Source organism: Grampus griseus (assembly GCF_964374135.1).
Source record: "Grampus griseus genome assembly, chromosome: 3".
NCBI classification, from domain to species: Eukaryota; Metazoa; Chordata; class Mammalia; order Artiodactyla; family Delphinidae; genus Grampus; species Grampus griseus.
The window spans coordinates 38,231,185-38,243,092 of NC_139019.1; the positions used below are offsets into that span (position 1 = coordinate 38,231,185).

At 36.1% G+C, this 11,908-nt stretch overlaps 1 protein-coding gene across 3 annotated transcripts in view; it reads left to right on the forward strand.

Annotated features, from left to right (window-relative positions):
- PARP8 (poly(ADP-ribose) polymerase family member 8) overlaps positions 1 to 8,857 on the forward strand; it is a gene marked incomplete at its 5' end in the record, with an annotated part of 178,276 nt that extends 169,419 nt beyond the window's left edge. For all 3 annotated transcript variants that reach the window (XM_082651621.1, XM_082651623.1, XM_082651622.1), the window contains one exon: positions 8,539 to 8,857. In XM_082651621.1, the coding sequence (XP_082507747.1) occupies positions 8,539 to 8,641 (103 nt within the window). In that variant the 3' untranslated portion in view covers positions 8,642 to 8,857. The remainder of the gene's footprint in view (positions 1 to 8,538) is intronic.
- Between the last annotated feature and the right edge of the window lie 3,051 nt (positions 8,858 to 11,908).

An 11,908-nucleotide genomic window follows, 5' to 3' on the forward strand; every position in this document is an offset into this window, starting at 1 on the left:
CCATTTCTAGTTCGTCAGCTTTGACAGGAGTCATGGCCTTCAGTTCAGGGACTAGGCAGCCCAAGGTGACCTTGTGGGGCTGGAACCAAGCAAAACCTTGACCTCGCCCTCTCCATTGGCCAAACTCTACCAGAAACTAGAGGGCAAGGGAGCATATTGACCAGGTCCATAGAAGTCACCCTCCTGGGGCAGAAGGCAAGGTTGAGAAGTGTACAGCCATGGCTCTGGAGACTCCCAGGATAGCTGTCTGCTTTTTAAGGTTATGATTCAGATTAAGGTATAGCACAGTGCAGGTCTCCACTGAAAGGCACTCATTGAATATTTTTTCCCTTCTTCTTTCTTGCTCATCTTGACTCTTATCCATTGTTAGAAGGTTGGCCTTCCAAAAGACACCTCCAATCACAAAGTTATTTCATTGTGTGAGCTGGAGATTTTCATGGAAAAGTAACTCCAGAGGCCTTTCCTTAGCTTGTCGTTAATCAGTTAATCTGCTCCTTTTAGCATCTTGCTAAAATTCATAGTTGTTGAGCTAAATAACATTAGACATGGAAGTAGGCAGTAAACATTTCTCGTGTTACCTCTTGGCAGTTTTACATAAATTATATGTAAACTAAATCAGTGGAGGTATATGTGTGGGTGTGTGTATGTTAACTGGAGAGAAGGATTTCTATATTTCATAAGAAAAAAGCGAGGAAAGACCATCTGAAGAAAAGAGAAGAAAAAGCCTTCAGAACACTCCGATACTTTCCAAATAATGCAAAGGAAAAAATTCTATTAAGGTAATGATTTTCATTCTTTTATAAACACAAATGAGACTTCATTCTTTTTTCCTGCTCCCTCAGGAGAGAAGGAACTAATTAAGGAAAATTGATGAGATTCAAAACACATGAAAAGGAGAATCCATTCACTAATGTACATTCTAATTACAACCATCAGTTTTCCTTCTTTATAAAAGATATAATCACAGAGTTCTGCTAGTGATGTGCCTGCCTGGTGAATGGCACTATCTAGGAAAAGAATAAATTGAGGACAAAGAAGTGAGTTATCAAATATACCATAATCAGACAGAAACTCAATTTCTATTCTTAATTTCATCCTTTCTTTTTTTTAACACATTATGTGATCTCTAAAGTTAGATGCTTTGCCTGATGACTAGGATATAAATTGGTGAGGCCTCCTTTTTATCTGTTACTAACTGAAAATATTAAAAATTATATAAATTCTATGCTAATCTGACTTCCAGAGTGGAGATAATAAAATGTATAAAATTAAATAAATAAATAAAACAGTCATCTACTATCCTAATCACATTCTTCCCAATAAGTAAACAATAACAGAGAATGAGAGAAAAATGGGGGAAACTTTAGAACAGGGTATCAGAAAAAATTAAAAGTAAAATTTAAAGGAAGATATCTGTTAGGAAAAAATAAGAGAGTAAGAAGTTTGAAAAAAATTTGTTGGAAGACTCCAAAAATGAATAAACTTAATCAAAGATAAGTGCTTCAGGCAAAAGGTAATAATTCAGATGTTAAGAACAGATTCCAGACGGTTCTGAGGGTCTAGGAATTGTTGCTAGAGCTTGATTTTGTTACTGACCTTGAGACACGTGTATAAAGACATTAAGGTCAATATGTAGAAATAAGGCAGCTATTTTAAAAAGGGCCGGAAGTTTCTCAGGGGGTGTGAAAACCACAGAGACGTATGGTGCTCCAGTCATATACAACAAAAATGTTATGAAATGGGGATTTTAAAGCTAGAGAGGAAAACTTATTATTGGTGTTTTCCAGAAATAGGAATAAATAATAAAATCCAAGAGAAGGTAATTGATGATTTGGCAGGTTAACAGATTAGGTGTATCTAGTGCCATGGGCACCCCATGTTACACTGCCCCCCACCACTGCCATAGTGTAAACTCGTAGAGATAGGAGTGTGTCTTCTCCCTCAACTGTCTGGGACCAAGGAAAGGTTAAGAACCGCCAGGTTTTTGTATCTTGCTTATTATCTGGTGTTACAACCTACATGTTTGATGCTTTAGTGGTTCTCTGATTTAGAGCAGGCAGATCTGCAAATGAATCGTTTCCATAGTTTCTCTATTACGATTTAAGGTATCTATTTCTCAAAATATTTCAAGAAGTTCAGAAATTTAGGAGCAAGAAGGACCAAATAAGACTATCTGCAGAAAAGTGATGCAGGGTATTTTCAGTTCTTACGTCAAGCAGATGTCGGTGCTAAATAAATTTCAGGAATTCCTATCTAAAGTCTATTCTATCTTTTAAGGTCTAGCTCAAATAACACCTCTTCTATGAAGCTCCTAATCAAAATTAATCTCTCTTCCTGGTATTCCTACAACTCAGTGCAGAACTTCAATTTAAAATTCAGTTTATTCATTGTATCTGACTCTTCCACAAGACTGTGAACTCCTAAAAGGCAGACTCCTACTCTTGTGTTTTTACTGTCCTGCATGCCCTGCATCACCTTGCATGGTACCTGATGTACAGCTGCTTGTCAGCAAATTTTTAATGAATGAACAGAAGAAGGCAAAAAGGAAAATATTTTGGAATATGTATTGTTTTAATTTTAGGTCAAAGTTTGAAATATATCTAAAAAGGTAGCTACAGGAAAAATTTATAAAATAATTGTATCATGGCTGTTACATGAAATAAGAGATACTTTGCATCATGATTTTGCAAAAGGTACACAGTGTTTGAATGGGAACATAGCAAGGAGACAGCTTATTTATGAAGTTAAAAGATAGGACATTCAGTCATGGCTCAGTGACATAAATTGTGTGACATCAAGCTGATATGATCTGGGAGCTTTGCTTTATCCCAAGTCTATAATGAATCCAATTTCTCTGTCTCTAACCCAGATCTCTTTCCAAGATTGAAACTGCCACATCACTCCCCTGCTTAAAAGTCTTTGATAGCTGCTTACTACTTATAAGATGAAGTCCAGTCTCCTTTACAAAGGGAACCAACTGATTCCTTGGTGCTTTGTTCTTCCTTCAATACCACTGCGTTGAAGGTGGAGGAGATCCAATCTCCAGCTGCATGGCCCACCATTTTTCATTGCCCGCTGTTTCTCACCCCAGGATGTTATGCTGCACAACCTGAACTGTATGCTGGGATTTCCACACTCCATGCTTTTGCTCTTTCCTTTCTCCATTAATCTTGGATTCTCTCTTCCATTTTCTTCCCTCATATTGTTTATCTAATTCCCACTCCTCTTTTAAATCTTAATGTATGTCTTCCCTCCTCCCAGAAACTTACCTTGATGCCTTTGTGCTGTTCCCTTTTGTTACTGTGTAATACCCTGGGCTTGTGTTTATTACTGGATTGTTCTTTTTTATGTATCGTCTTCTCCATTAACTCTGTATACCTCTTGAGGTCAGGGACTATACAGCTCATTTGTGTTCGCGTACCTAGCACAGCGCTTGGCAGGTACGTAGGAATGAATGAAATGCCCATTTTAGAACTGCTTGCTGGATATTTTGTCCCCCAAAGTCCACTAATACCTTAAAATCATTATGTACAAAGTGGAACCCATTATTGCTGTAGTTTTCAATTCCTTTTTCCATGCTCACTAGTCATCAGTTCCCAATTCTATCTTTTCACAGTTTTCTTCTATAAACACCTTTGTTTCAGTGTGTATCGTTCTCTCCCCTAGAGTACACCAAAAGGTTACTAGTTATTTTCCATGCTTCTGCTTTCTTCATTGCTCCTAATCTGTTTTTTAAAATGCCAGATTTTTTAAACATTGCCATCGTTACACCAGTGATGCCTGTTCAATGTACAGAAACTGAAATCAAAGGTAAGCAAAAAGAGAGACAATCACCCATGATATTCCCACTTAGAGTTAGCTGTGGTTAATAAGATCATACAATTTATACCACATTATTTTTCCAGAAGGAGAGTTTGATTATTCCTTGCTCATACAGGCTGATAGTTATTAACAAATAAAAACATGGCATTCTGCAATATAGTGCCCATCTGACTTGACTTCAGTTACCCATACAAACCACTGATTGAATAAAATTATCATCCAAGCTGTTTCTTGAAAAAAACTTGGAATTCTTTTCCCCGCTAATGTGCCTTTGCTCGGTCAGTAGGAATGGTTGGCTTTCTCACCAGCTCAGCCTTTAGCCAATCTTTCCAGACTTAACTGTATGGTCTTTTCCGTGGGGCCTCTCCCGGTGTCCCACTCAGACAGGATCTGTCTTTACTGTCAGTTCTGCTTGCCCTTTCTTTGTATCACCCAGGCTGCCTTGTCCTCCAGTTATTTGCATAACTCTGTTATCCCCCCTAGTAAAATGCAAATTCTGTCCGTGTTTGGGAATCTTACATCTCGTGCAGAAACACGTAATACATATTGAATGAAAGCAATGACAAAAGACTGAATGTTCTAACTTAATAGACAGATTTATACACGGGCTCTGAAGCAGACAGTACACTACAGCATCAGATTTCTTACAAGAACTTTGGAGAAGTGCTGGATATCATTCAGTTCACACTGAATTTCTCCTCTCTGTGACTAATGAAAAACAGTGCTATCATTTCTGGCTTCCAGATTTAGGGAGTCAGAAAACAAGTGTAGGGCTTCCCTCGTGGCGCTGTGGTTGAGAGTCCGCCTGCCGATGCAGGGGACACGGGTTCGTGCCCCGGTCAGGGAAGATCCCACATGCCGCGGAGCGGCTGGGCCCGTGAGCCATGGCCGCTGAGCCTGTGCGTCCGGAGCCTGTGCTCCGCAACGGGAGAGGCCACAGCAGTGAGAGGCCCGCGTACCGCAAAAAAAAAAAAAAAAGAAAAGAAAAGAAAACAAATGTATGTGAACCAATCTTAAAACTGTCACAGAGCTGCTATAATCAGTTTGAAAATAAAGGTTGTCAATACATTTAAGTTTTTGTCCATGAAATTTCCTAACATACCCAAGAGAGTTCCAGATAGCCAGATTCCATCTATTGTCTCATAGCTTTTAAAGCAAATTGGTTTATTATTTATTAAAATTTCAGTTATCTTTTTATACTCCTAGGAACATAAGTAATTTTTGTCTTCTTTTAGATGGTTTCATTTTTCCTTCTGTAGAAAACCCCAGTCAAGTGTATCATTTCCCTGTTGATATCATTCTTGCTGTATTTCTTTCTTTTTTTTAATTTTGTTGCTGCCTGGACGTAAGTGAGCTTCAGTGTTATATTAACAACTTAGTGTTTGTCTGCAGTACTAATAAATAGCTGCAAAATAATCTGTATGCTATATTGTAATAAATGTCTTAATGCCACTGGTAATTCATTTATCTAAGCCCTGCTGGTTGACCAATTCAAATGGTAGTTGGTTTTACCTTTATTATTATATATACTTCATAATTTAAGACACCTGAATGCCTTTGACTGATTTTATCCTTCAGCCCGCAGCTGTTGTGTTTCCTTATGGGCTTCATAGACAATGGAAAAATCAGCATTTTTCTTAATACTTTCAATCTCATTCTCTGACTCTTGCTCTCTATTCTCTCCTCCTCCTGTGTTCTTTCTATAAATTATTATAGTTTATTTAAAGAATGTGAGTCTCATCTCCTCTCCATTAATTTCAAACGCTTTTTATGTGTCAATGAATGTGTAATACTTGGATATAGCAAACCCTTCTGTTTGACTGGGAAATAGAGTGAGGGAGGAGTGATGGGTCATGACTAGAGAAGAAGTTTAGGTTTGGATTATGAAGGACCCAGGTGTGCCATGCCAGTGACATTGGATCTTGTTCTGCAAGTGAAGTGAAGGCCATTTGCATCACTCTAGCAGGGCAGAGAATAGTCTTATAGGAGGGATGGGGGGATAAGTGTAGAGATAGAAAGATCAGTTATAATGTCATTACAATAGTCTAGGTCAGCGTTTCTCACTACAGAAAGAAATGAATTTGACATTGTGACTTGGGAAAGAACAATCTTACTTTGTGTGGTGCAGTCAGTACTCTCTGTCCTACTTTATTCTAATTTCATTGGAAAATGCTAGCCTGGACAACCTAATTTCAAAGCCTGCTAACTGTACACAACCTGCCACTTGAAAATCACCCGTTTAGATGAATGATAATGAATGCCTAAACGAAGGTGATGGTATTAGATGGAGAGAAGATGCAAGTGGGAATAACTAGGGAAATGGAAGCAACATAACTTGATGATGTATTGGATTTGGGCACGTGGAATAACCAAGAATGACTGAAGTTTTCTTGTTGGTGGGGTGGGTAGATGATGGTAGTTCAAACTGAGATATTGACAGAGTAGAAAGGGGTCAGTTTTGTATTAAGAAGTTAAGTTCAACTTTGAATATACCACCTCTGTGATTTCTGTAGGAAATTTATAGTTAGGGAAAGATGTAAGGACTGGAGATACAGTTTTAGGAATCAGCATGTGGGTGATAGTTAAAACAATGGGACAGACTAAAGTAAAGTGAGTTTGCATATCATAAAAAGAGGGAACACTGAGGAGGGAATTGTGGATAAAACCAGCATTGAAATGGGAGGCCAGGGGAGAGAATGCAATGAAAGAGACTGAGAATTAATAATCAAAGGGCCAACTAGGGAGGGAAGAGATGATATAGCTTTAAGAAAAAGAGCAGTCAGCTGTATCACATGCTGCAGACATAGCAGATACAGTCTCCTGAATTTATCAGCTAGGAGGCCATGGGCAACCACTGTCAGTACTTTTCAATAGAGTAGTAGGATCTGAAGAATGATTGCAGTGGGTTGAGGAAAAAATGAGAAGTTTTAATGTATTACAGGCAAACCTTAATCAAGGTCAACTTTAAGTTGAAAAGAACAGAGATGGTAATATGTAGGCTGGTATCTATTAAGCTGAAAATATCTTATATAAACACCTATTAGGAAACTTAGGATGGAGATACATGGTAGACTGGTATCAGAAGTTGGGAAGCCATCAAGAACCAAAGCAGTTCTAAGACCTGCCACTCTTCCCGCTTCTCTCAAAGCACTATGGTTTCCTTTGTGTCTGGTTCATTCTCTTTTCGTCAGTCTCTTTTGTTTTCCATAATCTGTAACCTAGAGGAGCTAGGCCAGTTGGTTTGATAAAACACCATTATCTCATGTGGGCCAAGCCTGCAAGCCAGGTTGCTTCCCCAGCCTTGGCTCAGAATTATGGATGACTTAGCTTACCCTTGGTCCAGTGAGTAGCCTGGATTTATACAAAAACCAGGTAACATATTTTACTTGCCCAATAAAATATATCTTTACGCAGTTTGCTACCAAACACCCGATTAGATCTAGGTCTAAAGCGTTTCACTTTACACATTCTCTAGTTTGTAACAGAGCACTTATTGTTTGAACTCCTGAGAAAATAATTACAACTGGGCTTTGCACCACATATCCCATTCTTTTTTTTACAATAATGTCTCACCATTGGGTGCCTTATGTATACGTATGTGTGTGTGTATTTGCACGGTAAAAATTAACCAAGTAGGCAAACTTGGGCCACTTCTTAGGAGTTTAAACTCGATATAGATGCAACCATCACTAGGTTTTTAAGTAGTTGATTATGTAAGGACCTAAGTTCTCATTGTTATGTGTCATCTATTTCATTTTTCTGTACTGTGCTATTTCAGGAGAATTTAAGCATGGTGAGGAAAAGACAGTGGCACACATTAATCTTTGAGACACTATGCTTACACCCCTGGTTATCTATTTTGAAGTAATTACCACTTCTCTAAAGCTTCTGTCTTGAAGTCATTTTTATGAAGTAAAATTAATTCATCATCTATTCTACACTGAATATTATCATGGAAGTTTAAAAATTCATTCTTGGGAAATTCTTATTGCCCAAGTAAGTTTATTTGAGGAAATGAATTATCATCTAAAATGTAATTACTTCTTTCTAAAGGACTTAGTAATTGCCGTCCTTTAAAGTTATATTTTCACTTCTATTGCTTAGCTAAACTTAGCAGACTGGCATTCTTGTATGTAGTACCAGCATAAATAAGAATATTGTTGTAGTCGGACTAAATAGAGCAACCAGTGATAAAAAAAAAAATGCAGCACTGATTACAACAGAATAATAATTAGAAGGCAGGAATGGCAAAGGAGCAATGGTGGAAAGTGAAGTGATTTTTCTGAGAGTGTCACTGATCAGAAAATAAATGATTGAAGTAGGAGTGGAGTTAAGAAATTCAGAACCCAAGGAACATAAAACTGAAGTCAGTATCTTCTTTCTCAGCAGGCTTCTTATAACAACTGCTGTGAAAAAGGTTTGCAGAGCCAAAGACACTGGGGTGCTTCCCGCATCTCAGGCAATGCTTTATGTGAGGTTAAAAAGTTAAAATTAAAAAGGAAGGGTCAAATCAGGGCATGACGTAGAATAATCACATGTTCAGTAATGTGAGCACATTATTAAACACAACTGAGAAGCACCTGTCTCTGGCTCTTGATACCCTTGGGCTGTACTTTAGGTACCAGACAGCATTTCTAAGCGTCTTAAATGCTTTGGGGATGTTTTTGAATGTTTCTTCTTTTCGAATGTTTTATGTTTCTGTGTCTTGTGTTTTAGCTACGAAGATGGCCAAGTGGGAGACACAAATATTAACACACAAGAAGGAGGCATTCACAAAGAGATCCTTCGAGTAATTGGTAATCAAACTGCTACTGGTTAAAGGACCACCATTTAATTAACATGATTTGAAAGCCTTCCTCGGGTTCAAAGCTGGATTTTGAACTGAAGAAGATGATAAAATAATTTATTGTTATTATAAACAAAATTAACCCTTTGAATACTGATTTTTTTCTTAGTATTTCTAAGTTTCTCATTAAATACCTAAAATGGTATAAAATTTATCAATTGTAGGGTTATGGAATCTAGTAATAAAATTACAACAGCACTTAAACTGAAGTTTGGGTTCCTCACACAATAAACAGATTGAAAAAACAGTTTTGTGCTGATATTTTTATATTAAACTCTTTAATTGGAAATTTGGTATTATATACCGACATCTTAGGGTACAAAAATAGAACTGAAAGCATTTTATAATGGCGTCTAAATCTATAAGATACTTTGCAATAAGTGTAATGTTTGCACATTCTGATGTGCTATATAATTAGCGGTATGAACATTCGAATGTTTGGGGGAGGGATGTTTCCTAATCTGTTACTTTTCCATATACAAAAGCAATTAGGTCTTAGATACAGTGCTTTGCCCAAAAGTATGTAATATACATATCTATAGATTCATGCATCAAAATGTATGATCGTGCATATATGTGTGTATGTACACATACGTGTATTTTAACAACAGATGGCACAGCTCCACAATTCTGTTCTCATTCAATGGAAAGAAAATAATGTTCAGTAAGAAAATAATATTCTCTCTGGACATAAACCAAGATATGAGCCAAATTCACCACTGCTCATTCACTGAAAATATTTGCAAACAAGTTTTCTATTTGTTTAAAGAATTTTCCCCTCAGTTAAAATTTAACTCTTTATAATATTATAATTTGGGGAACATCTTTATTCAAATGATAATATGTTTAAAAGAAAGGCCTCAGAATTTAAAACAACAGTATATATATTTTTATTTCCTACTGTGGAACGTTTTTTACATTTATTTGTACCACACCAGCATTTTTATATTTTTCATCTAATACCTCTGCTTATTTTTTTTCATATTGAGAAAGAAGACAAACTTTGAAGTTTCTTTTATATTAAAAGAACATGAATAAGTTTATATAGAGAACAATAACACCAGCTCTCAGCATTCTCTTTTCAAGAGTCATGTGTGCATCAAAATCGTTACTATTTCTTTGGGACCTAAGTTCTTATTCATTACAATTTTTAATTGACAGTGTTTCTTTTCCTACATGATGTTTTTGGAATAAGGCCATTCATGAGAGCAGTTTAATTAGCAAGTCTGCCACTCTATTCAAACCCTGAATCAAGGCTCATATCTGACTCTAATTTATTTAGAAAGAAAAAATAAAAATGTATCCTCATTTGCAAGTGTAATATAAATTCTGTGCTTGTTCCTTTGGTATAAAAGGTGAGAACAAAGGTCATACACATTGTTCAGGATTGCTATCTAGGAAGCATTTACTAATTGTTTGTTTTCTTATATTGTAAATAATTGATATGCCACTTATTTCTGCAAAAATAGACTTGAAGGGATATTAATCATTGTGATAGGATCCACCTAAAACATTGATCTGTTTTGACTTGTGCCTCTGAACTCAAGGCCAGACTGAGGGATGATATTGGTGTGGTAGGTCCAAGATACAGTATCTTCAGTTCTGTGACCAAATATTTGAAGACTTTACGTGGGACAAGAGGACTCCTTGCTTCTTTCTGCCAAGACTCCCAAGTCTCCCAAATCCCTTTACTGTGTTTTAAAAATAGTTTAAAGCAACAAAATTACATTTTCAAATTAATTTTGTGGGACATTCATGTATATATGACATACATATGAGGATGTAATAGTAGGATTTGGAAATTGAAATCTTGAAACCCCATGTGTTTGGCCACTAGGACCACTGAGGCACCTCCAAAAACTCTTTGAAGTGCCTCCAAGCATAATTTAAAAACCACTAATCCACTAAGGATTTACTCAACAGTTGAGTGACCTGTAAGGGGTAGAGTATTAGAATCTGAACTGGAAGGGTAGCTTGGAGGACTCAAGGGAGACTATTTAGGGGAGATAAAACATTATAATACAAACTTCTACTGTCAACTTAAGAATAAAAGTAGATTCATCTATCAGAGCAAGGAAAGTAATTGATAGTTTTAATGTCCACTAAATATTACAGATAATAGACATCTTTTATGATAGTAAGATGTCTTCTCATGATAATTGAATGCTTTTGCAATGCAGAATGACAGATTTTAGTTTGTTTTGAAAAATTGTCAAAACTTTTTAAGCCTGTATCTAAAAATTAAGCCAGTCTTCTCATTGGACTTTTGATATTGGGAATACTATAGTAAACTGATGTTTATTTCTACAGAATCTAATTTCAGTACCCATTAGTAGTTGAATATCATGCTTTCAGAATCCAAGCAGGTCCTTAAAATTTAGAACTTTAAACATTATCATCATGCCTTGATTCAGTTACCTCGTTAAGATATTATCTTTTGACTTATTTGATAATTCCAAACATGTGATATTGTATTGTACTTCTATAATCACTTGAAGTCTGTTCACTGATTCTTTGTAATAGTTATACTAATTATGTAGTCATTACTACTTAATATTAACCCACTGAGCAAAGGCAATCATTTCTTTTCATTCTTCAAGTGGGAGAAGAAGAGCCTTAATTTATTAATTCTACTTTTTTTCCTGCATTACTGATTTTGTAAACATTTCACTATGAATAATTTGTCCTCTTTCATTGTCCACTGTATTTAAAAAGAGAAGAAAATGATTGAACGTTCGAGAAGAGAAAAAGTAATAATATACATATAACCTAGTGCTGTAGAATACATTATGGTAAGGTACTTTGGTGCCTTAGATTGCGTTATGTTAAAATGATTTTTATTTTGTTGCTCAGCAAATCTCAGTCAAATGTTGGATTTGAAGGTGGTTTCTAAATTTAAAATTTAAATATAAGAGTGCCACATCCTTAAATTCACTCTCAAATACTGTGATATAAGAAACCTACTCAAGCTATTGTTAATGCTATGAATATTTCTCATTGAAAAATTTAAGAGTTTAGAGAAGAAATCCCTCAATTATTCTCCCCTTAGCTAAAAGAAAGGAAACTTTTAATATGTAAGTCTATGAATCTTTATTATCACTGAAAGAATTTTATCAGTACTTTGTACCATAACTTGTACCATAACTTGCCTTAGGGCACGGGGTTTCAGAAAGTTCTAAGGAAGACCTCATTATCCTTGTTAAAGTCTGGATGACTTCATCAGATAGTGATTTAATACGT